General features: G+C 67.1%; 1 protein-coding gene across 1 annotated transcript; it reads left to right on the top strand.

The window, feature by feature from the left end:
- Positions 1-16185: 16185 nt before the first annotated feature.
- On the top strand, positions 16186-25046 carry LOC125445804 (adenine phosphoribosyltransferase-like). Its single transcript, XM_048519187.1, has 6 exons — positions 16186-16407; positions 17226-17385; positions 19031-19124; positions 22728-22874; positions 23823-23918; positions 23996-25046. Exons 2-6 carry the CDS (start codon positions 17263-17265, stop codon positions 24151-24153), a joined length of 618 nt encoding a protein of 205 aa, XP_048375144.1. The 5' UTR covers positions 16186-16407; positions 17226-17262; the 3' UTR covers positions 24154-25046.
- The last annotated feature ends 401 nt before the right edge of the window (positions 25047-25447 follow it).

Here is a 25447-nt window from a genome sequence, read left to right as displayed (position 1 = left end):
TTATAAAATGAAATATAGTGACAAAACAAAGGATGATATCGCTTAAGAAAGCCAGTGTGGTGTAGTGGTTAGGAGCAGTAGACTCTAATCTAGAGAACCGGGTTTGAAGGGAGCAGCAGTGGCGTAGGAGGTTAAGAGCTCGTGTATCTAATATGGAGGAACCAGGTTTGATTCCCAGCTCTGCCGCCTGAGCTGTGGAGGCTTATCTGGGGAATTCAGATTAGCCTGTGCACTCCCACCAACTGGGTGTTTTGGGCTGAGTCACAGCTTCTCGGAGCTCTCTCAGCCCCACCTACCTCACAGGGTGTTTGTTGTGAGGGAGCAAGGGCAAGGAGATTGTCAGCCCCTTTGAGTCTCCTGCAGGAGGGGGGATATAAATCCAAACTCTTCTTCTTCCCCGCTTCTACATTCCTGCTGGTTGACCTGGGGCTAGTCACAGTTCTCTCAGAACTCTCTCAGCCCCACCTACCTCACAAGGTGTCTGTTGTGGGCAGAGGAAGGGAAAGGAGTCTGTCAGCTGCTGTAGGGCTCCTTACAGTAAAAGCAAGGTATAAATCCAAACTGTTTTTAAAATCCAGCTTTAAAATCTGGGCCCAGTCCTTGTTAGGCCTCTCATCTTGACTCAAATGCCTCCTCAGCCGCTCTCTGTCCAAAAAAAATGTTGACCGCTGGTGATGTAATGATGGTCATTGTTTAGCTTGACCAGAGACACTCCTGGAGAATAGAAAGGGGAACTGGAAAGTCCATCTGCTGCCAAAGACATGGGGTTTTTTGTTTGTTAAAACACTTATATCCCTCTTTTGTTATTGGTTCAAGGTGGCTGACAATAAAAGGCACCTCCTCGCTTGGGAGCTTGTCGCCGAGCAATAGGCGTGCCATATCCTCAACCTGTTATTGTTAGCCACCTGGGACGGCAGCAGGCAGAATATGGTGTTCCGTGGCTCTTCAAGACCCTAGTCTTGGGAAACACCACCAGCTTTCTATGGTAGCAAGAGGCCCACCGAGACAGAGGTCTCCGTCCTTTTCGATCCCGAGGGTACATGTGGCGTTCTGACGGGGCGCGGCGGGCGCGGCAACAGAATGGCTGTCTCAAAATGGCTGCTGCAAGAGGCGGAGCCAGCCACAACACCTTTGTGGCATCTTAACCTCAGTCACAGGGTAGATCCTTGTGCTGCTGTGGTGGCTCCTAGCGACATTTTTTTAAAAATCTTTACAGCCGGTCACATCCCCAATAGTCAAGCAGAGAATCTTTGCTGGGCAAAAGCTCTACCTGGCCCCAAACGCTTCCTAAAAACACCTTGTGGGAAAGTGTGGACGGCACCGTGTTGTAGACCACTGTTGCAGAGACGACCTCTTCTCCCGCTGTCGTTCTCAAAATGGAGGGCCAGAGTGGTGTAGTGGATAAGAGCAGGTGCACTCTAATCTGGAGAACCGGGTTTGATTCCCCGCTCTGCCACTTGAGCTGTGGGGGCTTATCTGGTGAATCAGATTAGCTCAGGCACTCCAACACACCTGGGTGACCCTGGGCTAGTCACAGTTCTTCGGAGCCCACTCAGCCCCATCCACCTCACAGGGTGTTTGTTGTTGGGGGGGGGGTCACCCCCCCCCCCCCCCACCCCCCCCCCCCCCCACCCCCCCCCCCCCCCACCCCCCCCCCCCCCCACCCCCCCCCCCCCCCACCCCCCCCCCCCCCCACCCCCCCCCCCCCCCACCCCCCCCCCCCCCCACCCCCCCCCCCCCCCACCCCCCCCCCCCCCCACCCCCCCCCCCCCCCACCCCCCCCCCCCCCCACCCCCCCCCCCCCCCACCCCCCCCCCCCCCCACCCCCCCCCCCCCCCACCCCCCCCCCCCCCCACCCCCCCCCCCCCCCACCCCCCCCCCCCCCCACCCCCCCCCCCCCCCACCCCCCCCCCCCCCCACCCCCCCCCCCCCCCACCCCCCCCCCCCCCCACCCCCCCCCCCCCCCACCCCCCCCCCCCCCCACCCCCCCCCCCCCCCACCCCCCCCCCCCCCCACCCCCCCCCCCCCCCACCCCCCCCCCCCCCCACCCCCCCCCCCCCCCACCCCCCCCCCCCCCCACCCCCCCCCCCCCCCACCCCCCCCCCCCCCCACCCCCCCCCCCCCCCACCCCCCCCCCCCCCCACCCCCCCCCCCCCCCACCCCCCCCCCCCCCCACCCCCCCCCCCCCCCACCCCCCCCCCCCCCCACCCCCCCCCCCCCCCACCCCCCCCCCCCCCCACCCCCCCCCCCCCCCACCCCCCCCCCCCCCCACCCCCCCCCCCCCCCACCCCCCCCCCCCCCCACCCCCCCCCCCCCCCACCCCCCCCCCCCCCCACCCCCCCCCCCCCCCACCCCCCCCCCCCCCCACCCCCCCCCCCCCCCACCCCCCCCCCCCCCCACCCCCCCCCCCCCCCACCCCCCCCCCCCCCCACCCCCCCCCCCCCCCACCCCCCCCCCCCCCCACCCCCCCCCCCCCCCACCCCCCCCCCCCCCCACCCCCCCCCCCCCCCACCCCCCCCCCCCCCCACCCCCCCCCCCCCCCACCCCCCCCCCCCCCCACCCCCCCCCCCCCCCACCCCCCCCCCCCCCCACCCCCCCCCCCCCCCACCCCCCCCCCCCCCCACCCCCCCCCCCCCCCACCCCCCCCCCCCCCCACCCCCCCCCCCCCCCACCCCCCCCCCCCCCCACCCCCCCCCCCCCCCACCCCCCCCCCCCCCCACCCCCCCCCCCCCCCACCCCCCCCCCCCCCCACCCCCCCCCCCCCCCACCCCCCCCCCCCCCCACCCCCCCCCCCCCCCACCCCCCCCCCCCCCCACCCCCCCCCCCCCCCACCCCCCCCCCCCCCCACCCCCCCCCCCCCCCACCCCCCCCCCCCCCCACCCCCCCCCCCCCCCACCCCCCCCCCCCCCCACCCCCCCCCCCCCCCACCCCCCCCCCCCCCCACCCCCCCCCCCCCCCACCCCCCCCCCCCCCCACCCCCCCCCCCCCCCACCCCCCCCCCCCCCCACCCCCCCCCCCCCCCACCCCCCCCCCCCCCCACCCCCCCCCCCCCCCACCCCCCCCCCCCCCCACCCCCCCCCCCCCCCACCCCCCCCCCCCCCCACCCCCCCCCCCCCCCACCCCCCCCCCCCCCCACCCCCCCCCCCCCCCACCCCCCCCCCCCCCCACCCCCCCCCCCCCCCACCCCCCCCCCCCCCCACCCCCCCCCCCCCCCACCCCCCCCCCCCCCCACCCCCCCCCCCCCCCACCCCCCCCCCCCCCCACCCCCCCCCCCCCCCACCCCCCCCCCCCCCCACCCCCCCCCCCCCCCACCCCCCCCCCCCCCCACCCCCCCCCCCCCCCACCCCCCCCCCCCCCCACCCCCCCCCCCCCCCACCCCCCCCCCCCCCCACCCCCCCCCCCCCCCACCCCCCCCCCCCCCCACCCCCCCCCCCCCCCACCCCCCCCCCCCCCCACCCCCCCCCCCCCCCACCCCCCCCCCCCCCCACCCCCCCCCCCCCCCACCCCCCCCCCCCCCCACCCCCCCCCCCCCCCACCCCCCCCCCCCCCCACCCCCCCCCCCCCCCACCCCCCCCCCCCCCCACCCCCCCCCCCCCCCACCCCCCCCCCCCCCCACCCCCCCCCCCCCCCACCCCCCCCCCCCCCCACCCCCCCCCCCCCCCACCCCCCCCCCCCCCCACCCCCCCCCCCCCCCACCCCCCCCCCCCCCCACCCCCCCCCCCCCCCACCCCCCCCCCCCCCCACCCCCCCCCCCCCCCACCCCCCCCCCCCCCCACCCCCCCCCCCCCCCACCCCCCCCCCCCCCCACCCCCCCCCCCCCCCACCCCCCCCCCCCCCCACCCCCCCCCCCCCCCACCCCCCCCCCCCCCCACCCCCCCCCCCCCCCACCCCCCCCCCCCCCCACCCCCCCCCCCCCCCACCCCCCCCCCCCCCCACCCCCCCCCCCCCCCACCCCCCCCCCCCCCCACCCCCCCCCCCCCCCACCCCCCCCCCCCCCCACCCCCCCCCCCCCCCACCCCCCCCCCCCCCCACCCCCCCCCCCCCCCACCCCCCCCCCCCCCCACCCCCCCCCCCCCCCACCCCCCCCCCCCCCCACCCCCCCCCCCCCCCACCCCCCCCCCCCCCCACCCCCCCCCCCCCCCACCCCCCCCCCCCCCCACCCCCCCCCCCCCCCACCCCCCCCCCCCCCCACCCCCCCCCCCCCCCACCCCCCCCCCCCCCCACCCCCCCCCCCCCCCACCCCCCCCCCCCCCCACCCCCCCCCCCCCCCACCCCCCCCCCCCCCCACCCCCCCCCCCCCCCACCCCCCCCCCCCCCCACCCCCCCCCCCCCCCACCCCCCCCCCCCCCCACCCCCCCCCCCCCCCACCCCCCCCCCCCCCCACCCCCCCCCCCCCCCACCCCCCCCCCCCCCCACCCCCCCCCCCCCCCACCCCCCCCCCCCCCCACCCCCCCCCCCCCCCACCCCCCCCCCCCCCCACCCCCCCCCCCCCCCACCCCCCCCCCCCCCCACCCCCCCCCCCCCCCACCCCCCCCCCCCCCCACCCCCCCCCCCCCCCACCCCCCCCCCCCCCCACCCCCCCCCCCCCCCACCCCCCCCCCCCCCCACCCCCCCCCCCCCCCACCCCCCCCCCCCCCCACCCCCCCCCCCCCCCACCCCCCCCCCCCCCCACCCCCCCCCCCCCCCACCCCCCCCCCCCCCCACCCCCCCCCCCCCCCACCCCCCCCCCCCCCCACCCCCCCCCCCCCCCACCCCCCCCCCCCCCCACCCCCCCCCCCCCCCACCCCCCCCCCCCCCCACCCCCCCCCCCCCCCACCCCCCCCCCCCCCCACCCCCCCCCCCCCCCACCCCCCCCCCCCCCCACCCCCCCCCCCCCCCACCCCCCCCCCCCCCCACCCCCCCCCCCCCCCACCCCCCCCCCCCCCCACCCCCCCCCCCCCCCACCCCCCCCCCCCCCCACCCCCCCCCCCCCCCACCCCCCCCCCCCCCCACCCCCCCCCCCCCCCACCCCCCCCCCCCCCCACCCCCCCCCCCCCCCACCCCCCCCCCCCCCCACCCCCCCCCCCCCCCACCCCCCCCCCCCCCCACCCCCCCCCCCCCCCACCCCCCCCCCCCCCCACCCCCCCCCCCCCCCACCCCCCCCCCCCCCCACCCCCCCCCCCCCCCACCCCCCCCCCCCCCCACCCCCCCCCCCCCCCACCCCCCCCCCCCCCCACCCCCCCCCCCCCCCACCCCCCCCCCCCCCCACCCCCCCCCCCCCCCACCCCCCCCCCCCCCCACCCCCCCCCCCCCCCACCCCCCCCCCCCCCCACCCCCCCCCCCCCCCACCCCCCCCCCCCCCCACCCCCCCCCCCCCCCACCCCCCCCCCCCCCCACCCCCCCCCCCCCCCACCCCCCCCCCCCCCCACCCCCCCCCCCCCCCACCCCCCCCCCCCCCCACCCCCCCCCCCCCCCACCCCCCCCCCCCCCCACCCCCCCCCCCCCCCACCCCCCCCCCCCCCCACCCCCCCCCCCCCCCACCCCCCCCCCCCCCCACCCCCCCCCCCCCCCACCCCCCCCCCCCCCCACCCCCCCCCCCCCCCACCCCCCCCCCCCCCCACCCCCCCCCCCCCCCACCCCCCCCCCCCCCCACCCCCCCCCCCCCCCACCCCCCCCCCCCCCCACCCCCCCCCCCCCCCACCCCCCCCCCCCCCCACCCCCCCCCCCCCCCACCCCCCCCCCCCCCCACCCCCCCCCCCCCCCACCCCCCCCCCCCCCCACCCCCCCCCCCCCCCACCCCCCCCCCCCCCCACCCCCCCCCCCCCCCACCCCCCCCCCCCCCCACCCCCCCCCCCCCCCACCCCCCCCCCCCCCCACCCCCCCCCCCCCCCACCCCCCCCCCCCCCCACCCCCCCCCCCCCCCACCCCCCCCCCCCCCCACCCCCCCCCCCCCCCACCCCCCCCCCCCCCCACCCCCCCCCCCCCCCACCCCCCCCCCCCCCCACCCCCCCCCCCCCCCACCCCCCCCCCCCCCCACCCCCCCCCCCCCCCACCCCCCCCCCCCCCCACCCCCCCCCCCCCCCACCCCCCCCCCCCCCCACCCCCCCCCCCCCCCACCCCCCCCCCCCCCCACCCCCCCCCCCCCCCACCCCCCCCCCCCCCCACCCCCCCCCCCCCCCACCCCCCCCCCCCCCCACCCCCCCCCCCCCCCACCCCCCCCCCCCCCCACCCCCCCCCCCCCCCACCCCCCCCCCCCCCCACCCCCCCCCCCCCCCACCCCCCCCCCCCCCCACCCCCCCCCCCCCCCACCCCCCCCCCCCCCCACCCCCCCCCCCCCCCACCCCCCCCCCCCCCCACCCCCCCCCCCCCCCACCCCCCCCCCCCCCCACCCCCCCCCCCCCCCACCCCCCCCCCCCCCCACCCCCCCCCCCCCCCACCCCCCCCCCCCCCCACCCCCCCCCCCCCCCACCCCCCCCCCCCCCCACCCCCCCCCCCCCCCACCCCCCCCCCCCCCCACCCCCCCCCCCCCCCACCCCCCCCCCCCCCCACCCCCCCCCCCCCCCACCCCCCCCCCCCCCCACCCCCCCCCCCCCCCACCCCCCCCCCCCCCCACCCCCCCCCCCCCCCACCCCCCCCCCCCCCCACCCCCCCCCCCCCCCACCCCCCCCCCCCCCCACCCCCCCCCCCCCCCACCCCCCCCCCCCCCCACCCCCCCCCCCCCCCACCCCCCCCCCCCCCCACCCCCCCCCCCCCCCACCCCCCCCCCCCCCCACCCCCCCCCCCCCCCACCCCCCCCCCCCCCCACCCCCCCCCCCCCCCACCCCCCCCCCCCCCCACCCCCCCCCCCCCCCACCCCCCCCCCCCCCCACCCCCCCCCCCCCCCACCCCCCCCCCCCCCCACCCCCCCCCCCCCCCACCCCCCCCCCCCCCCACCCCCCCCCCCCCCCACCCCCCCCCCCCCCCACCCCCCCCCCCCCCCACCCCCCCCCCCCCCCACCCCCCCCCCCCCCCACCCCCCCCCCCCCCCACCCCCCCCCCCCCCCACCCCCCCCCCCCCCCACCCCCCCCCCCCCCCACCCCCCCCCCCCCCCACCCCCCCCCCCCCCCACCCCCCCCCCCCCCCACCCCCCCCCCCCCCCACCCCCCCCCCCCCCCACCCCCCCCCCCCCCCACCCCCCCCCCCCCCCACCCCCCCCCCCCCCCACCCCCCCCCCCCCCCACCCCCCCCCCCCCCCACCCCCCCCCCCCCCCACCCCCCCCCCCCCCCACCCCCCCCCCCCCCCACCCCCCCCCCCCCCCACCCCCCCCCCCCCCCACCCCCCCCCCCCCCCACCCCCCCCCCCCCCCACCCCCCCCCCCCCCCACCCCCCCCCCCCCCCACCCCCCCCCCCCCCCACCCCCCCCCCCCCCCACCCCCCCCCCCCCCCACCCCCCCCCCCCCCCACCCCCCCCCCCCCCCACCCCCCCCCCCCCCCACCCCCCCCCCCCCCCACCCCCCCCCCCCCCCACCCCCCCCCCCCCCCACCCCCCCCCCCCCCCACCCCCCCCCCCCCCCACCCCCCCCCCCCCCCACCCCCCCCCCCCCCCACCCCCCCCCCCCCCCACCCCCCCCCCCCCCCACCCCCCCCCCCCCCCACCCCCCCCCCCCCCCACCCCCCCCCCCCCCCACCCCCCCCCCCCCCCACCCCCCCCCCCCCCCACCCCCCCCCCCCCCCACCCCCCCCCCCCCCCACCCCCCCCCCCCCCCACCCCCCCCCCCCCCCACCCCCCCCCCCCCCCACCCCCCCCCCCCCCCACCCCCCCCCCCCCCCACCCCCCCCCCCCCCCACCCCCCCCCCCCCCCACCCCCCCCCCCCCCCACCCCCCCCCCCCCCCACCCCCCCCCCCCCCCACCCCCCCCCCCCCCCACCCCCCCCCCCCCCCACCCCCCCCCCCCCCCACCCCCCCCCCCCCCCACCCCCCCCCCCCCCCACCCCCCCCCCCCCCCACCCCCCCCCCCCCCCACCCCCCCCCCCCCCCACCCCCCCCCCCCCCCACCCCCCCCCCCCCCCACCCCCCCCCCCCCCCACCCCCCCCCCCCCCCACCCCCCCCCCCCCCCACCCCCCCCCCCCCCCACCCCCCCCCCCCCCCACCCCCCCCCCCCCCCACCCCCCCCCCCCCCCACCCCCCCCCCCCCCCACCCCCCCCCCCCCCCACCCCCCCCCCCCCCCACCCCCCCCCCCCCCCACCCCCCCCCCCCCCCACCCCCCCCCCCCCCCACCCCCCCCCCCCCCCACCCCCCCCCCCCCCCACCCCCCCCCCCCCCCACCCCCCCCCCCCCCCACCCCCCCCCCCCCCCACCCCCCCCCCCCCCCACCCCCCCCCCCCCCCACCCCCCCCCCCCCCCACCCCCCCCCCCCCCCACCCCCCCCCCCCCCCACCCCCCCCCCCCCCCACCCCCCCCCCCCCCCACCCCCCCCCCCCCCCACCCCCCCCCCCCCCCACCCCCCCCCCCCCCCACCCCCCCCCCCCCCCACCCCCCCCCCCCCCCACCCCCCCCCCCCCCCACCCCCCCCCCCCCCCACCCCCCCCCCCCCCCACCCCCCCCCCCCCCCACCCCCCCCCCCCCCCACCCCCCCCCCCCCCCACCCCCCCCCCCCCCCACCCCCCCCCCCCCCCACCCCCCCCCCCCCCCACCCCCCCCCCCCCCCACCCCCCCCCCCCCCCACCCCCCCCCCCCCCCACCCCCCCCCCCCCCCACCCCCCCCCCCCCCCACCCCCCCCCCCCCCCACCCCCCCCCCCCCCCACCCCCCCCCCCCCCCACCCCCCCCCCCCCCCACCCCCCCCCCCCCCCACCCCCCCCCCCCCCCACCCCCCCCCCCCCCCACCCCCCCCCCCCCCCACCCCCCCCCCCCCCCACCCCCCCCCCCCCCCACCCCCCCCCCCCCCCACCCCCCCCCCCCCCCACCCCCCCCCCCCCCCACCCCCCCCCCCCCCCACCCCCCCCCCCCCCCACCCCCCCCCCCCCCCACCCCCCCCCCCCCCCACCCCCCCCCCCCCCCACCCCCCCCCCCCCCCACCCCCCCCCCCCCCCACCCCCCCCCCCCCCCACCCCCCCCCCCCCCCACCCCCCCCCCCCCCCACCCCCCCCCCCCCCCACCCCCCCCCCCCCCCACCCCCCCCCCCCCCCACCCCCCCCCCCCCCCACCCCCCCCCCCCCCCACCCCCCCCCCCCCCCACCCCCCCCCCCCCCCACCCCCCCCCCCCCCCACCCCCCCCCCCCCCCACCCCCCCCCCCCCCCACCCCCCCCCCCCCCCACCCCCCCCCCCCCCCACCCCCCCCCCCCCCCACCCCCCCCCCCCCCCACCCCCCCCCCCCCCCACCCCCCCCCCCCCCCACCCCCCCCCCCCCCCACCCCCCCCCCCCCCCACCCCCCCCCCCCCCCACCCCCCCCCCCCCCCACCCCCCCCCCCCCCCACCCCCCCCCCCCCCCACCCCCCCCCCCCCCCACCCCCCCCCCCCCCCACCCCCCCCCCCCCCCACCCCCCCCCCCCCCCACCCCCCCCCCCCCCCACCCCCCCCCCCCCCCACCCCCCCCCCCCCCCACCCCCCCCCCCCCCCACCCCCCCCCCCCCCCACCCCCCCCCCCCCCCACCCCCCCCCCCCCCCACCCCCCCCCCCCCCCACCCCCCCCCCCCCCCACCCCCCCCCCCCCCCACCCCCCCCCCCCCCCACCCCCCCCCCCCCCCACCCCCCCCCCCCCCCACCCCCCCCCCCCCCCACCCCCCCCCCCCCCCACCCCCCCCCCCCCCCACCCCCCCCCCCCCCCACCCCCCCCCCCCCCCACCCCCCCCCCCCCCCACCCCCCCCCCCCCCCACCCCCCCCCCCCCCCACCCCCCCCCCCCCCCACCCCCCCCCCCCCCCACCCCCCCCCCCCCCCACCCCCCCCCCCCCCCACCCCCCCCCCCCCCCACCCCCCCCCCCCCCCACCCCCCCCCCCCCCCACCCCCCCCCCCCCCCACCCCCCCCCCCCCCCACCCCCCCCCCCCCCCACCCCCCCCCCCCCCCACCCCCCCCCCCCCCCACCCCCCCCCCCCCCCACCCCCCCCCCCCCCCACCCCCCCCCCCCCCCACCCCCCCCCCCCCCCACCCCCCCCCCCCCCCACCCCCCCCCCCCCCCACCCCCCCCCCCCCCCACCCCCCCCCCCCCCCACCCCCCCCCCCCCCCACCCCCCCCCCCCCCCACCCCCCCCCCCCCCCACCCCCCCCCCCCCCCACCCCCCCCCCCCCCCACCCCCCCCCCCCCCCACCCCCCCCCCCCCCCACCCCCCCCCCCCCCCACCCCCCCCCCCCCCCACCCCCCCCCCCCCCCACCCCCCCCCCCCCCCACCCCCCCCCCCCCCCACCCCCCCCCCCCCCCACCCCCCCCCCCCCCCACCCCCCCCCCCCCCCACCCCCCCCCCCCCCCACCCCCCCCCCCCCCCACCCCCCCCCCCCCCCACCCCCCCCCCCCCCCACCCCCCCCCCCCCCCACCCCCCCCCCCCCCCACCCCCCCCCCCCCCCACCCCCCCCCCCCCCCACCCCCCCCCCCCCCCACCCCCCCCCCCCCCCACCCCCCCCCCCCCCCACCCCCCCCCCCCCCCACCCCCCCCCCCCCCCACCCCCCCCCCCCCCCACCCCCCCCCCCCCCCACCCCCCCCCCCCCCCACCCCCCCCCCCCCCCACCCCCCCCCCCCCCCACCCCCCCCCCCCCCCACCCCCCCCCCCCCCCACCCCCCCCCCCCCCCACCCCCCCCCCCCCCCACCCCCCCCCCCCCCCACCCCCCCCCCCCCCCACCCCCCCCCCCCCCCACCCCCCCCCCCCCCCACCCCCCCCCCCCCCCACCCCCCCCCCCCCCCACCCCCCCCCCCCCCCACCCCCCCCCCCCCCCACCCCCCCCCCCCCCCACCCCCCCCCCCCCCCACCCCCCCCCCCCCCCACCCCCCCCCCCCCCCACCCCCCCCCCCCCCCACCCCCCCCCCCCCCCACCCCCCCCCCCCCCCACCCCCCCCCCCCCCCACCCCCCCCCCCCCCCACCCCCCCCCCCCCCCACCCCCCCCCCCCCCCACCCCCCCCCCCCCCCACCCCCCCCCCCCCCCACCCCCCCCCCCCCCCACCCCCCCCCCCCCCCACCCCCCCCCCCCCCCACCCCCCCCCCCCCCCACCCCCCCCCCCCCCCACCCCCCCCCCCCCCCACCCCCCCCCCCCCCAACCCCCCCCCCCCCCCCCCCCCCCCCCCCCCCACCCCTTCCCCCCCCAACCCCCCCCCCCCCCCCCCCCCCCCCCCCCCAAACCCCCCCCCCCCCCCCCACCCCCCCCCCCCACCCCCCCCCCCCCCCACCCCCCCCCCCCCCCACCCCCCCCCCCCCCAACCCCCCCCCCCCCCCAACCCCCCCCCCCCCCTCCCCCCCCGCCCCCCACCCCCCCCCCCCCCCCCCCCCCCCCCCCCACCCCCCCCCCCCCCACACCCCCCCCCCCCCACATGCCCCCTCCCCCCCAACCCCCCCCCCCCCCCCCCCCCCCCCCCCCCCAACCCCCCCCCCCCCCCCCCCCCCCCCCCCCACCCCCCCCCCCCCCCACCCCCCCCCCCCCACTCGTCAGGGAGCGACCGCACGGAACGGCAGCCGGAACCGGAGTATTTAAATATTTATATCCTGCTTTTCTCTCCCAAGAGGTCCCAAAGCAGTTTACAGCACTGGTCTCCAATCCCCCCATTTTACAACAACCCTGCAGGGCATGCCAGGTGGAGAATAACTGGCCCATCAAGCAGAGGCGGAGAGAGGGGAAACTGCGTCCCGCGCCCCTGCTGCGCCGCCACCCACCCCTGCCCCGAAACGCCCCTGCCACAGTCCGGCCACGCCTCTGCTGCTGCTGCGCCTGGGATTTGGTCTCTGGCGCTGTAAGCCTGTCCTCAGAGCCGCCCCAAGTGCTCTTCTTGGGGCCGGGCTTGTGACTTGTGAGACTGATAGCTATAAAATGTGAAGATGGGCGGCAAGTTGAGTTGGCTTTGGAAAGGGATTAGATGGCAAGGCTGACGGCAGTTATAAAAGACGAGAATACGGACAATTCTCTGAAAGACTAGAAATCCTTTGCGGACTACTTTGAGGAAGGAGCAGTGGTGGTTAAGAGCAGGTGTACTCTAATCTGGAGGAACCGGGTTTGATTCCCCGCTCTGCCACTTTTGCTGCGGAGGTTTATCTGAGGAATTCAGATTAGCCTGTACACGCCAACACATGCCAGCTGGGTGACCTTGGGCTAGTCACAGTTCTTCTGTGCTCTCTCAGTCCCACCTACCTCACAGGGTGCTTGTTGTGAGGGAAAGGAGTTTATAAGCCTCTTTCAGTCTCCTATAGGAGAGAAAGGGGGATATAGATCCAACTCTTCTTCTTCCTCTTCCTACTACTCTAACAGGAAGAAGACTAAAATAATTTTGAAATTCTTACTGAAGCAGGAAAAATAAGATAGTAGGATTTCAGGTTGTGATATGCCCTTTAATCTAGTTAAATATTGGGGAACAAACCTGACTGGACAAAATGATGCACTATATAAGGATAATTATAAAATGATATGAATGAAGACTCAAGATGGCATAGCAAAGATAGCCCAAACTAAAGATTTCACAGCGGGGAAGAATTTCCACTGTAAAAATGAATGCCAGAATTAGTTATTTTATTCCACGTGTTCGCAATTTATGTACAAGAAAAAAACCCAAAGGAATGGAAGGAACAAATAAAGATATACAGACTGGCAAAAAAACAAGAATCAGATTTAAAGTTCAGCAAGACGAGAAAAAGAGAGGAGGACTAGCAGTACTTGATATTATATTACTAAGCAGCTGGTTTGGTTTGACAACGGAGCCGAGAGCCCCTAGAGCGGCATGTCTGAGGCGCCGCACGAGGCCACACGTCGAGGTTGTTGCGAAGGCGGCGATCTAAGAAGCGCCCTTTGGCTCCCCTCTGCAAAGGCCCTTTTGCGCCAAAGAGGTCCGGACACGCCACAACCTAAGCCTGCGGTCTCGTGCGACGGCAGCTCAATGAAAAGCGCGTCTCGGGGCATTGGTGCTCCTCGCCAATTGGACTTCTAGGAGCTTCGCCTTCGCACGAGACCGCAGGTCGAGGTTGTGGCGTGTCGGAGCCTCTTTGGCGCAAAAGGCCCTTTGCAGAGGCGCCGAGAGTCTGGAAGGCGCTTGTAGTTCACGCCTTTGGCCACCGGAGGGCAGCAGCAGCAGCGTCCCCAGCAGCTCCCATGCCTAAAGAGACTCCTATACGCCACAACCTCGACGTGCGGCCTCATGCGACGGCGGCTCCCGAGAAGCCCTTGGGGCTCTCAGCTCCATTGTCCAAAGGGTCCATAACTTTGGACCCCCTGAACCAAACTTCACCAAACCTGGATGGTATCATTAGGAGAGTCTCCTAAAGATACCTTAAAAGTTTGGGGCTGCTAGTTTAACAATTGCACCCCTAACAGCAGGCACCCCCCAAATTTCCCCAGATTCTCCTTTTAAATCCACCCCCTTCTGCATGGATTTAAAGGGAGAATCTGAGGTCCTCAGTTTAGAATAAGAAGAAGAGTTTGGATTTATATCCTCCCTTTCTCTCCTGTAGGAGACTCAAAGGATCTTACAATCTGAGGTGGGTGAGGGCCAGAGTTTTCCCAAAAAGCTGCATCAGGCTCATGTCACCCCAGCTGGCCTCTGTGGGAGTGGTACAGGCTAATCTTGGGACTCCCAGAGGCTTCCCTCCCCCCCCCATTGTGCCCAAGCGTAAGTAGAGTAGGGAATCAAACCCAGTTCCTCCAGATTAGAATTCGTCTTGCTCTTAACCACTACGCCACATTGAAAGTGCATAGCTGTTTCATGGTGGGGGAGGTTCTGAGCCCAGGGGCCCAGCATCACTTTCAATGTTGTTTAACTGGGGACCCCAGATTCTCCCTTTAAGGTGGATTTAAAAGGAGAATTTGGGCGCTCTAGTCTAAACACCATTGAAAGTGATGCTGTTTGGGGGTGGATTCCAGCATCACAGTGGCTGCCGGGGAGGGGGGGGGGGCGCAAAACTCAGATTTTGCACCGGGCTCCATTTTCCCTCTATACCTCTGGGGACTGTTCTGTTCAAGACAAGCACAGGTGCCCAGTCCAAACTCTGCCACTAAGAACTTCTTTTTGAGACTTCCCAGGAACTCTGTGTGACCACAATGTAAAGATGCCATGTTTCCTATTCAAAGGCATCTTAGGTAGAAGCTGTGAGGTGGGTGGAGCTGAGAGAGCTCCGACAGCAAAAGAAATAAGCAGATGGCACCCCCCTGTGGCAATCTGGCTTATTTTTCCTCAAAAAACCCATTTCATGTATTTAAATATTTATATCCTGCTTTTCTCTCCCAAGAGGTCCCAAAGCAGTTTACAGCACTGGTCTCCAATCCCCCCCATTTTGCAACAACCCTGCGGGGCATGCCAGGTGGAGAATAACTGGCCTGATTGCCAGAGGCGGAGCTTAGGTGGAAACCTGCTTCTAAGCCCTTGCTACCACTCACACCATCCCCACCCCAAAACACCCCTGCCACAGTCCGGCCATGCCTCTGCTGCTGCTTTGCCCAGGGCGTCATGCCCCCCTCGCCTGTTGGCGCTACGCCACTGCCACCAAGAGAGCTTTTATAGCAGAGTCTGCAATTGATCTGGGCCTTCCGAGAGTGGAGTCTGACCTCCCACCACACTGAATCTTTCTTTTTTTTTCTGAGTTCAAAAGGGAGGATTATTTAAATATTTCTATCCCACTGGCTCGAGGTCACCAAGAAAGCTCCCACAGAGAATCTGCCTTTGAACCTGGGATTCCCATATTGGAGTCTGACTTTTCTCCACACTGAATCTTGAGTTTTTCTGCATTCAAAAAAAGAGGATTATTTAGAAGAAGAAGAAGAAGAAGAGTTTGGATTTATATCCCCCCCCCCTTTCTCTCCTGCAGGAGACTCAAAGGGGCTGACAATCTCCTTGCCCTTCCCCCCTCACAACAAACACCCTGTGAGGCGGGTGGGGCTGAGAGAGCACCGAATCACTGTGACTAGCCCAAGGTCACCCAGCTGGCGTGTGCGGGAGTGTACAGGGTAATCTGAATTCCCCAGATAAGCCTCCACAGCTCAGGCGGCAGAGCTGGGAATCAAACCTGGTTCCTCCAGATTAGATACACGAGCTATTAACCTCCTACGCCACTGCTGCTCCTAAATACTTATATCCCACTTTTGTCGCCCAGGAGGACTCAAAGCTGCATAAAACACCGGTCTCCCATCCTCCGTTGTATCCTCACTACAATAACCCTGACAGGACGGCTAGGTGGAGAGTGACTGCCCCAAGATCACTGAGAGAGTGTCCACAACGGAGCCTGCATTTGAATTTGGGATTCCTGGATCCTGTAGTCTCTGACCTTATACTGCACTGGTCCTTGAGTTTGTCTGCATTCAAAAGAAGGATTATTTAAATATTTATATCCCCCTTTGGTCATCCGGGAGCCCCCAAAGTACCTGACAGCTCTTGCTCCCTGTCCTCCATTTTATTCTCACTCCTCCTCCGTAATCTTAGGGTGCGTGGGTGGGTCATGACCACATACTCAGCCTCCCCCTCCCCTTTCAGGGTGGGTGGCCCATGACCAGATGATGGCCCCCTCCCCCTCTCCCCCCCAGTGTGGAGGGTCTGCGATGATGATGGGTCCCCTTTCCCCCCTCCTGCTCCCTACCGCCCCACCCTCAGGGTGTGTTGGCCATGACCATATGACAGCCCTTTCCCCCTTCCTTACAACAACCAGCGTGGTGTAGGGGTTAAGAGCACGTGCACTCTAATCTGGAAAACCGGGTTTGATTCCCCGCTCTGCCACCTGAGCTGGGGAGGCTTATCTGGGGAACCAGATTAGCTTGTGTGCTCCAACACATGCCAGCTGGGTGACCTTGGGCTAGTCACAGCTCTTTGGGGCTCTCTCAGCCTCACCCACCTCACAGGGTGTTTGTTGTGAGGGGGGAAGGGACAGGAGATTGTCAGCCCCTTTGAGTCTCCTGCTCCTCCTCCTCCTCCTGCGAACTTGGCCATCCTAGATCGGACCCCCACCTTCCCCCACGCCGGTCCTGGACAGTCTCAGAGCCCCAAAAGGAGGACCCCTCCCCTCCTTCGTCCCCCGGCCCACGTTGTGCCTCCCACTGGCCCAAGGGTCGAGGAGGGGATCCCCCCCTCCGCCCTGCGCCTGGGACGGGCTTGGCGGTCCCGAAGTGTCAAAGCCGGCCCTCGCAGCTTCCCTGCGGCTCTTCCCGGGGCCGGACTTGGCAGGCGCCGCCGAGGAGGGGCCGCAGCTGCCCTTTGGCCCCTCCAGGCCCGTCCTGGCCGAGTGCGTTGCTCCGGAGGCCCGTGGAAGGGAGCACCGAGGCCCCCAGGTACCGGGCGCGGGGTGGGGGAGGCCCCCTCTCGCTCCTCTCTGCGGGGTCGGCGTCCAGCGCCACGTGCGAATCCTGCCCCGCAGGAGGCTTCCTTGGGGGGAGGGGGGGACCTTTTTGCCAGGGCTGACCCAGCCCCTTTGGCTGTCGGGGCCTGAAATTCGAGCCACGCATCGCTTCCCTCGCTGGTTTTTCGGGGTCGGCTGCATCTCTTACAGGAGCCTCTTTGTAACTGTTCCTGTCACGAGTGTCTGGATTCCAGAGGTGCCCCCCGGCCCCAAATAGCTGAGATCTCTGGACTAAAGGCTTGCAGCTAATGTCAAGGAGCCGAGGCCCACGGGATGGTTCAATGCGGCCCCGAACATCAAACTCCTTGGGTGTAAATTGTGATTATGGGTGCGCATTGTATATATGTCAGGTTGTCCCAGCTGTGCAGAGCGGCTGTTGACAGAATAATAATAAAAGAGTTTGGATTTATATCCCACCCCCCACCCCCCGTTTCTCTCCTGTAAGGAGACTCAAAGGGGCTTGCAATCTCCTTTCCCTCCCCAGCCCCCCAACAAACACCCTGTGAGATGCGTGGGGTTGAGAGACCTCTGAAGAACTGTGACTAGCCCATGGACACCCAGCTGGCATGTGTTGGGGTGCACAAGCTAATCTGGTTCACCAGATAAGCCTCCATGGCTCAAGTGGCAGAGCAGGGAATCAAACCTGGTTCTCCAGTAACCACAACGGCACTGTGTTGTGTTACTTTCTCACCGCCTAGTAGGACTGGGCTGCTCATCGCTATTTGCATTGACTTTCCCTTTCCTTTGTAGCTGGTTCCTCTTCACCCAGGGCTCCCGGCTTTTCCCCATGGACCTGCGACGTGTCACTGCCTCCCAAGAGCGGGGCTGGTATCTGAAGCTGATGGCGCCCAACATTAAAGGGCCGGGTTACGCCTGGCTGGACCCCTCTCGTCTCTACTGCCACCCACAAGTAGGAATTGGGGTGAAGTAACGGAGAAGAGAGCTGCTGGGTGGGAGGTCCAGAACAGTTGCTGTTGGGAGCAAGGGAGTGAAGAAGAAGAGTTGGGTTTATATCCCCCCTTTCTCTCCTATTGGAGACTCAAAAGGGCTTACAAACTCCTTTCCCTCCCCCCCCCCAACACCCTGTGAGGTAGGTGGGGCTAAGAGAGTTCCAAAGAACTGTGACTAGACCAGCAGGAATGTAGGAGTGCGGAGACACATCTGGTTCACCAGATAAGCCTCTGCCACTCAGGTGGAGGAGTGGGGAATCAAACCCGGTTCTCCAGAGTAGAATCCACCTGCTCTTAATCACTACACCACAGAGGCTATTGACAATAGAGTGGAACCTCCATGTTCAAGGGGGCAGTCTACTTCTAAACACCCGGGGCTAGGGAGAAACGGCAGAGGCTGTGCCATTGCTTTTGTGCTACACTGGTTCCTTCCCCAGTTGCTGTTGGGAGCAAGAGAGTGAAGAAGAAGAGTTGGATTTATATCCCCCTTTCTCTTCTATAGGAGACTCAAAGGGGCTGACAATCTCCTTTCCCTTCCCCCCCTCCCAGCAAACAGCCTGTGAGATAGGTGGGGCTGAGGGAGCTCAGAAGAACTGTGACTAGCCCAAGGTCACCCAGCTGGCATGTGTTGGAGTGCACAAGCTAATCTGAACTCCCAAGATAAGCCTCCACAACTCAGGCAGCAGAGCGGGGAATCAAACCTGGTCCCTCCAGATTAGAGTACACCTGCTCTTCACCACTACGCCACTACGTTAGAGATCTTAGCTGCTGGGGAAAGTTCCCTGGGCTCTTCATAGCAACCCCAGTAGTGTAACTGCTTCGTGGCACCAAGATACGCCCCTGGATCACTTGCAGTCTTGTGGACATCTTCCACCTGGTTCTGCCTCTCTTACTCCTACCTGGCCAGGTAGGTTAGGTTGTGAGCTTGTCTAGCCCAAGGTCATCCAGGACCCTTTGTGGCTGAATGAAGCACAGTCACGATCCAGCACTTCAACCACTATGCTGCTGTCATAGCTGTGAGACTTGCGGAATGGCATCTTCTGCAAAGTCTCAGGGATGTTCATTGCAGAGCAGAGGCCCAACCAAGTTGTTGTGTTTTTTTTTGAGCAAGCTTAGTGCAGAGAGAAAAAGAAAAAGGAGAATTTGGATTTAAATCGCCCCTTTCTCTCCTGCAAGGAGACTCAAAAGGGCTTACAAACTCCTTTCCCTTTCTCCTTCCACAACAGACACCTGTGAGGCAGGTGGGACTCAGAGGTGGTTTTGCCGTTGCCTGTCTCTGCATAGCCACCCTGGATTTTTGTGGTGGTCTCCCATCCAAATACTAACCAGAGTTGACCCAGCTCAGCTTCTGAAATCTGATGATGTGGAGCGAGGCTCGTGTAATTTAACAGATAGGGCAGCCAACATTTCACCTGGCTCTAGCTCCAGTTGAGCTTCAGGGGATAATTTTGATGCAGAACAGGCACCTGTCAAAGGCAGAAGAGGGAAGAATAGCTAACGCGATTTTTGTCCTAGTTGGTTGACAGTTCCGTCAGCAAGTCTCTGCCGTTTTAACGTGGAACTTTCTTCCCCACACCCTCGCAACCCCTCCTCCAATTTTACTAGGCCTTGCAGGACTGCATCGAAGATCTGGTACAGCCATTTCAGGACGAGGCAATTGACCTGGTTGGCGGAATTGATGCCATGGGATTCATTCTAGGTAAGTGTCTTAAACATCAGCCCTACCATTCCTTCCCCCTTCCTATCCTTCCCCCCAAGGTGGGTGGGCCTCAAGCTCAACCTTGCTGAGGGAGCGAACAATGACAAGTGGAGACCTCTGAGGATACATTTCTTTCTTGGGAGCAAACAGTGGCAAGTGGACATCTCTGAGCATAGACAGAGTGCATTTCTTTCTTAGGAGCAACGTCCCCACTCCCCAATGCTCTTAGGATGATGGAGGACTCTTTATCACGGGGCATGACTTCCAAGCCGAACTGAACAATGAACTCTCTCATTCTTAGTCCGATACTAACTTTTTACAGGCCTTGTCTTTGTGCCATTATTACAATGACAGGAAAATACACTGTACAAAGTCCACAATCCGTGGCCAGTTAAAATGCACGAATTATTGTTTGCAGTGACAATGACATCATGTATACAATTTTTTTGGTTGAGCATAAATTGTTGTTTATAATTAACAAGACAGGATTCTGGATAGTTTGCTGTTTTGACTGTTTTCTTCGGCTTGAGTGAATTAATGATCTGTAGTATGGCAAGAATGTGTACCTTAAGCTTGAATATCCTAACTGGGGTTGAGAGCATGCCAGCCAACATCGGCTGCGCTGCGCTGTGGTTATATTTGTGCTCCTGCCTGTGTGACCTCTATCTGTGGATTCTGTGGGGCAGAACTTGGAATGAGTTTGCAACAACAAATTTTAAAAACAAAATGGTTTACTTTCTTAACATATAACATCAAACATCAACATTTAACACCACACTTCAAGGTCCTATTCAGGTTTCATTTCAAGTCCTTCTAGTTACAGTCTTCTGATACAGCCAAGTCCAATTCTTCTTTGCAAGAGGGTTGGCTCCTGAAGACTCCAAGGGCTTGGTGAACAGGATTCGACATGATGAAGGTTTCCAGGAGAACTCTCACCCATTACAAACATAAAAAACCCTTGTAAAAACCAAGAATCGCGTCACACACTAAGGCGGAAACTAAATAAATGCAAAACCAATAAATCTCTGAAGTTACTACTATAATTCATAAAGTGTTGTATACCATACAAATAGACCAAAGTCATGATTCAAATTCATCAAAATAATTATCTTAAATCTCTGTAAGTATCTAGAGTCTCTCATTCAAATTCTTATAACAATTCATATAGTGTGATATTATATGCAAAAGGCCAAAATAATGGTTCAAAGAGCATCAAAATAAATATCTCCAGTCTTTATAAATCATTTAGAGTCTCTCTCTCAAATCCATTAGAGTCTCTCTCTCAAACGCCTCACGCGTTTCAAAAAGCGTTTTCGTAGATATCTTCCTCAGGAGAAGAAATTCATAAATTCTCTTTTTCACATTTCTTAATTGCCATATGGATTTTCTACAACAACAACAACAACAACAACAACAACAACAACAACAACAACAACAATAATAATAATAGTTTTTTGTTATACACACTTACTTTTAAACATTAACTTATTAGAATTTGAATCATGACTTTGGTCTATTTGTATGTTATACAACACTTTATGAATTATAGTAGTAACTTCAGAGATTTATTGGTTTTGCATTTATTTAGTTTCCGCCTTAGTGTGTGACGCAATTCTTGGTTTTTACATAAAAAACCCTTAACAAGGTGTTAAGGGCTTATACAACCAAGATCCGAGTCTGGTAGCCTTGTCTCCTCCAACTACATGAGCTCTGCAGCCTTCTCCTGCTTTGGGTCTCCACTCCTTTCTGGGTCAACCCATTCTGAGCATGGGGGTTACACCTGCATTTAAAATACCAGCTCCTCTTGCCCTGGGTATCCCCTGCTCGGGAAGCAGGGAAGCTAAATATTTTCCTCAACTAATCTCGCCCAGGTCTCTTGGAGCAGTGATGCTGACCCACTTCAATGCTCTTCCATCAGCTGTGTTATCAGGGAGGTTTCCCAAAACTCCCTATCAGCAAAGGCATTGTGCATATAATGGGGACTGTGTAGATTCTGTAGCACCTATTCAGCAATTCAACCACACCTGACGATAGGGAAGCTCCAGGCTTTAAAAGCAAAAAAGGAAAGAGGCTCACTAGTCGACCCCACTATCGTGAAAATATTATAGATTTTAGACTGTTTCAAAAAGATCACCGTGGAGGATTCTTTTTTACAGTCTGTCTTAATAAAGTTGCAACGGAAGATTTTAGGTTAAAAGAAAATGCTAAAAGATAAAAGTTAAAAACTACAAAGGGTGGGAGAAATTTAAAACTTACCTTTAAAAGGTGGGAGAGATCAACAAAGAGTGACCGCTTGGCACGCCGACCAGAAGGAGACTCCCTGTAGTAGCTATTTTATTATACTGTCCCTTCCATACTGCAGCTGGAGCAAAATGGCTATCACTGCTGTTAGCAAAAAAAAGAGCACGCTTCTGATTTGCAGAAGATCGTCTTTTTATTAGATAACACCAGCAGCGAGGTAACAGATCCAGTAGCCACATTTCTTGACCTATGTATACTCCAGAGATCCAAGGGTCAACTTGTCTAACCCCCTCTCCCCTTCTTATAGCTCCCATTTTATATACTGATCTTTATTCTAAATGTTATTTCGTTACCTGTTTGGCAACTGAATTTTCTGCTGATAGAATTGTATTTTATGCCAATAAAGGTTATTGAAGTTGAAATACCCAGGAATGAAGACTAGCAGACCTCCCAGTTTCCCAATTAGGATATTCAAGTTTGAGAAACACAGTCTCACCATATTATGTATTGTCAATTGGCTCAAGCAGAAGAAGACAGTCAAAACAGGGAAATACCAGAAAATCATGACTTGTTACTATAAACAACAATTTATGTATATTTTAAAAATTGCATACATTAAAAATCGCATACATCATTGCCAAACAATAATTCATGCATACTAACTGGCCACAAACTGTGGATTTTTCAGTCTGTCATCTTTCAGTAATTGTTTTATACACTGTGATCCCTTGTTTATTCCCAATATCAGAAATGAGGCAGGCGAAACATTTTCCAGCTGTTATTTCCATCCCCAGAAAGGTTTGGTAGCTAATAATAAGTGCAGCAAACCACCATAGACGGCTCAGGGGTAGGCCCAGAACAATTTAGCCAGGAGCAGCGGTGGCGTAGTGGTTAAGAGCAGGTGCACTCTAATCTGGAGGAACCGGGTTTGATTCTCCGCTCTGCCACTTGAACTGTGAAGGCTTATCTGGGGAATTCAGATTAGCCTGTACACTCCAACACACGCCAGCTGGGTGCCGTTGGGCAAGTCACAGTTCTTCAGAGCTCTCTCAGCCCCACCTACCTCACAGGGAGTTTGTTGTGAGGGGGGAAGGGAAAGGAGTTTGCAAGCCCCTTTGAGTCTCCTATAGGGGATATAAATCCAACTCTTCTTCTTCTTCTTCTTCTTCTTCTTCTTCTTCTTCTTCTTCTTCTTCTTCTTCTTCATTGTACCAGATTTCTTTTGTGCTATAGATCTAGAGTCCTGAAACCCCATGGTCTGATTTAACCAAAGGAGCCACCCATGTTTTGACCCAGGGACACTCCACAGCCCCCCCCCCACCAAAGTAGCCCTAAGCAACCCACTTCTCCCTCTATCCTCAGGTGCTGCCATTGCCAGCTTCCTCCAGAAGGGTTTTGTGGCCATCCGCAAAGCTGGGCACCTGTGCGTGGAGACCGTCATGCAGCCTTACAAGGATTACTCCGGCCGGGACAAGCTGATGGAGATGCGAACCGATGCCATCGTTCCAGGTAAACTTCTGACCATTTCAGCCGAGCACCAGAATCAAAGTGAAGAAGAAGAGTAGTTTTGGATTTATACCCCACTTTTCTCTCCTGTAAGGAGACTCAGGGTGGCTTACAAGCTCCTTTCCCTTCCTCTCCCCACAACAGACACCTTGTGAGGCAGGTGGGGCTGAGAGAGTTGCAGAGAACTGTGACTAGCCCAAGGTCACCCAGCAGGAATGTAGGAGTGCAGAAACACATCTGGTTCACCAGATAAGCTTCCGCCACTCAGGTGGAGGAGTGGGGAATAAAACCTGGTTCTCCAGATTAGTATCCACCTGCTCTTAACCACTACACCATGCCGGCTGTCAGTGAAAAATAAAAGCAGTCCCCTGCGCAAGTGCTGGGTCAGTACAGACCCATGACGTCACAGGACAGACTCTGTTTACAGGATGGTTTGCCATTGCCTCCCCCAGGCATTTAAATTTTACGCCCAGCAAGATGGGTACTCACAGGTTGGGACAAAATGTCCCCTGCCCAATCCTCCACTCCAAACACAGGGATTAGCAGCCATCACCCTGATCTACCAATCTGGACCACTCAAGACGGGCAGAAGGAGGAACACAAACAGGAAGGGCAGAAGAAGAAGAAGAGTTTGGATTTATATCCCCCCTTTCTCTCCTGTAGGAGACTCAAAGGGACTTACAATCTCCTTGCCCTTCTCCCCTCACAACAAACACCCTGTGAGGTGGGTGAGGCTGGGAGAGCTCCGAAGAACTGTGACTAGCCCAAGGTCACCCAGCTGGCGTGTGTGGGAGTGCACAGGCTAATCTGAATTCCTTAGATAAGCCTCCACAGCTCAAGCAGCGGTGCCGGGAATCAAACCCGGTTCCTCCAGATTAGAGTGCACCTGCTCTTAACCACTATACCACTGCTGCACACTGACATGTCCTTTGTGGTGCTTTCTTCTGAAAGGCCTCCGAGTCTTGCTGGTGGACCAGTGGGTGGAGACAGGGGGCACCATGCGAGCTGCCATCCGGATGGTGGAGGAACAAGGAGGCGTGGTGGCAGGTATGGAGAAGGTGGGCTTAGCCGGCAACCGCCCTCTGGGCGAGTGCTGACTGCCACCTCTGCTTCCTCCCACCCAGGAGTGGCTGCCATCTGTGTCGAAGACAGCGAGGGAGGGCAGTGGCTCAAGAGGAACTACAAATGGTCCCACTGTGTCCCGCCCCACCTGATGCCCCAGTTCAACGCTCACTACCTGGACTCCTTCCAGGCCTTCGAGGCCAAGCGAGGGCTGCAGTAGGAGAAATGGAGGGGAATGCCCCCACCCTCCAAGGGTTTGCCAGCTCTCACACCCTGGCAGTGAATAATCCATACTGTGAAAACGAAGCTTCCTAACCTGAGCTTAAAAGCACTCCTCCATTTTAACTCTTCTGGCGAGATATCCTATAAGGCCAGAAAACAGAGCCACAGAGATCAACGGAGCCCCATGGTTGCTGTACTCTCCCCACCAGACAAGCCACTGAGAGACGTCTCCCAAGTCCAATCCTGCGGCAGTGAGTTCCATAAGTTAAGGGATGGATATTAATTTCCTGCTACCAGAAGGGGCAGGGTAATTTCCACCAGTTCCTTCTTCCTGCGGCAGACCCCGTTTTCCTGCCATGCCATTCCTGAGGGTTCTCTCTCCCCCACCCCCAGGAAGATTAAGAACATAAGAAAGAGCCTGCTGGATCAGACCAGAGTCCATCTAGTCCAGCACTCTGCTCCTCGCGGTGGCCCACCAGGTGCCTTTGGGAGCTCACGTGCAGGAGGTGAAAGCAAGGGCCTTCTGCTGCTGCTGTTGCTCCCGAGCACCTGAAGATTGGTGGGCTGTTGCGGGGAGAAAGGAAATGATGGGAGAGTTGTGTTCCACTGGCACGAGCTTCTTCCTTTAGCAGAAAGCTTAAACAAGTCCCAGTTCTGCATTTCCGGAACAACCGTCCTGACTCCACTACTCCTCAACTTCATTGGGTGCCCCTGAGTTCCAGTATTTTGTGGGAGTGAAAAACAGTTCTCCGTCTCCACTTTCCCCACCTGCATATCATGTCTTTTCAAGGGGGGCGGGATCTTCCATGGGGCAGCTTTCCCCATGCAGCAGCCTCAAAGACGTGCAACTAACCAGCCCCAGCAGAAATCAATAAACCAGACTGAATCTTTTGTTTTTGTAATTATTATCACTGCTAGGAATGTATAAAGTGCTGGATGTGGTTCAAAATTTGTTCCATGATATTGCCAAGTTTGGAGGAAGGAGGGGTGGGGATCCAAAGGCGGCAGAGGGGTCTGCTGTTGCTGGCACCTTAGGGTGAGGCATCGCTCTCCAACCTTGGTTCATGGGCCCCTGCCCACATGGGACACTCAACGTTCCTTTGGGCAAGGATGCCAGCACCATGGCTGACAGTCTCTCCCAGAAACTATGCCCGGAAAACCGTGGCCACTCCAGGACTGGTTCTTGGAGCTCCCCATGGGAGGTGGCATGATCTTTGTGCCCAAGCTGGGGGGGTATTTCTGTCCCTGACTATGGCTGGGTGAGGAGCTGAGGTTACCAACTACCGTGTTTC

Source organism: Sphaerodactylus townsendi, linkage group LG16 (assembly GCF_021028975.2).
Source record: "Sphaerodactylus townsendi isolate TG3544 linkage group LG16, MPM_Stown_v2.3, whole genome shotgun sequence".
NCBI classification, from domain to species: Eukaryota; Metazoa; Chordata; class Lepidosauria; order Squamata; family Sphaerodactylidae; genus Sphaerodactylus; species Sphaerodactylus townsendi.
This window is presented reverse-complemented; position numbering and strand designations above follow the sequence as displayed.

Excerpts from the sequence above, each read along its gene's own strand:
- LOC125445804 (XM_048519187.1), top strand. The coding sequence starts at position 17,263 with ATGGACCTGCGACGTGTCACTGCCTCCCAAGAGCGGGGCTGGTATCTG. Across the intron at positions 22,875-23,822 it reads AACCGATGCCATCGTTCCAG|GCCTCCGAGTCTTGCTGGTG; the intron begins GTAAACTTCTGA and ends TTCTTCTGAAAG. Across the intron at positions 23,919-23,995 it reads ACAAGGAGGCGTGGTGGCAG|GAGTGGCTGCCATCTGTGTC; the intron begins GTATGGAGAAGG and ends CCTCCCACCCAG.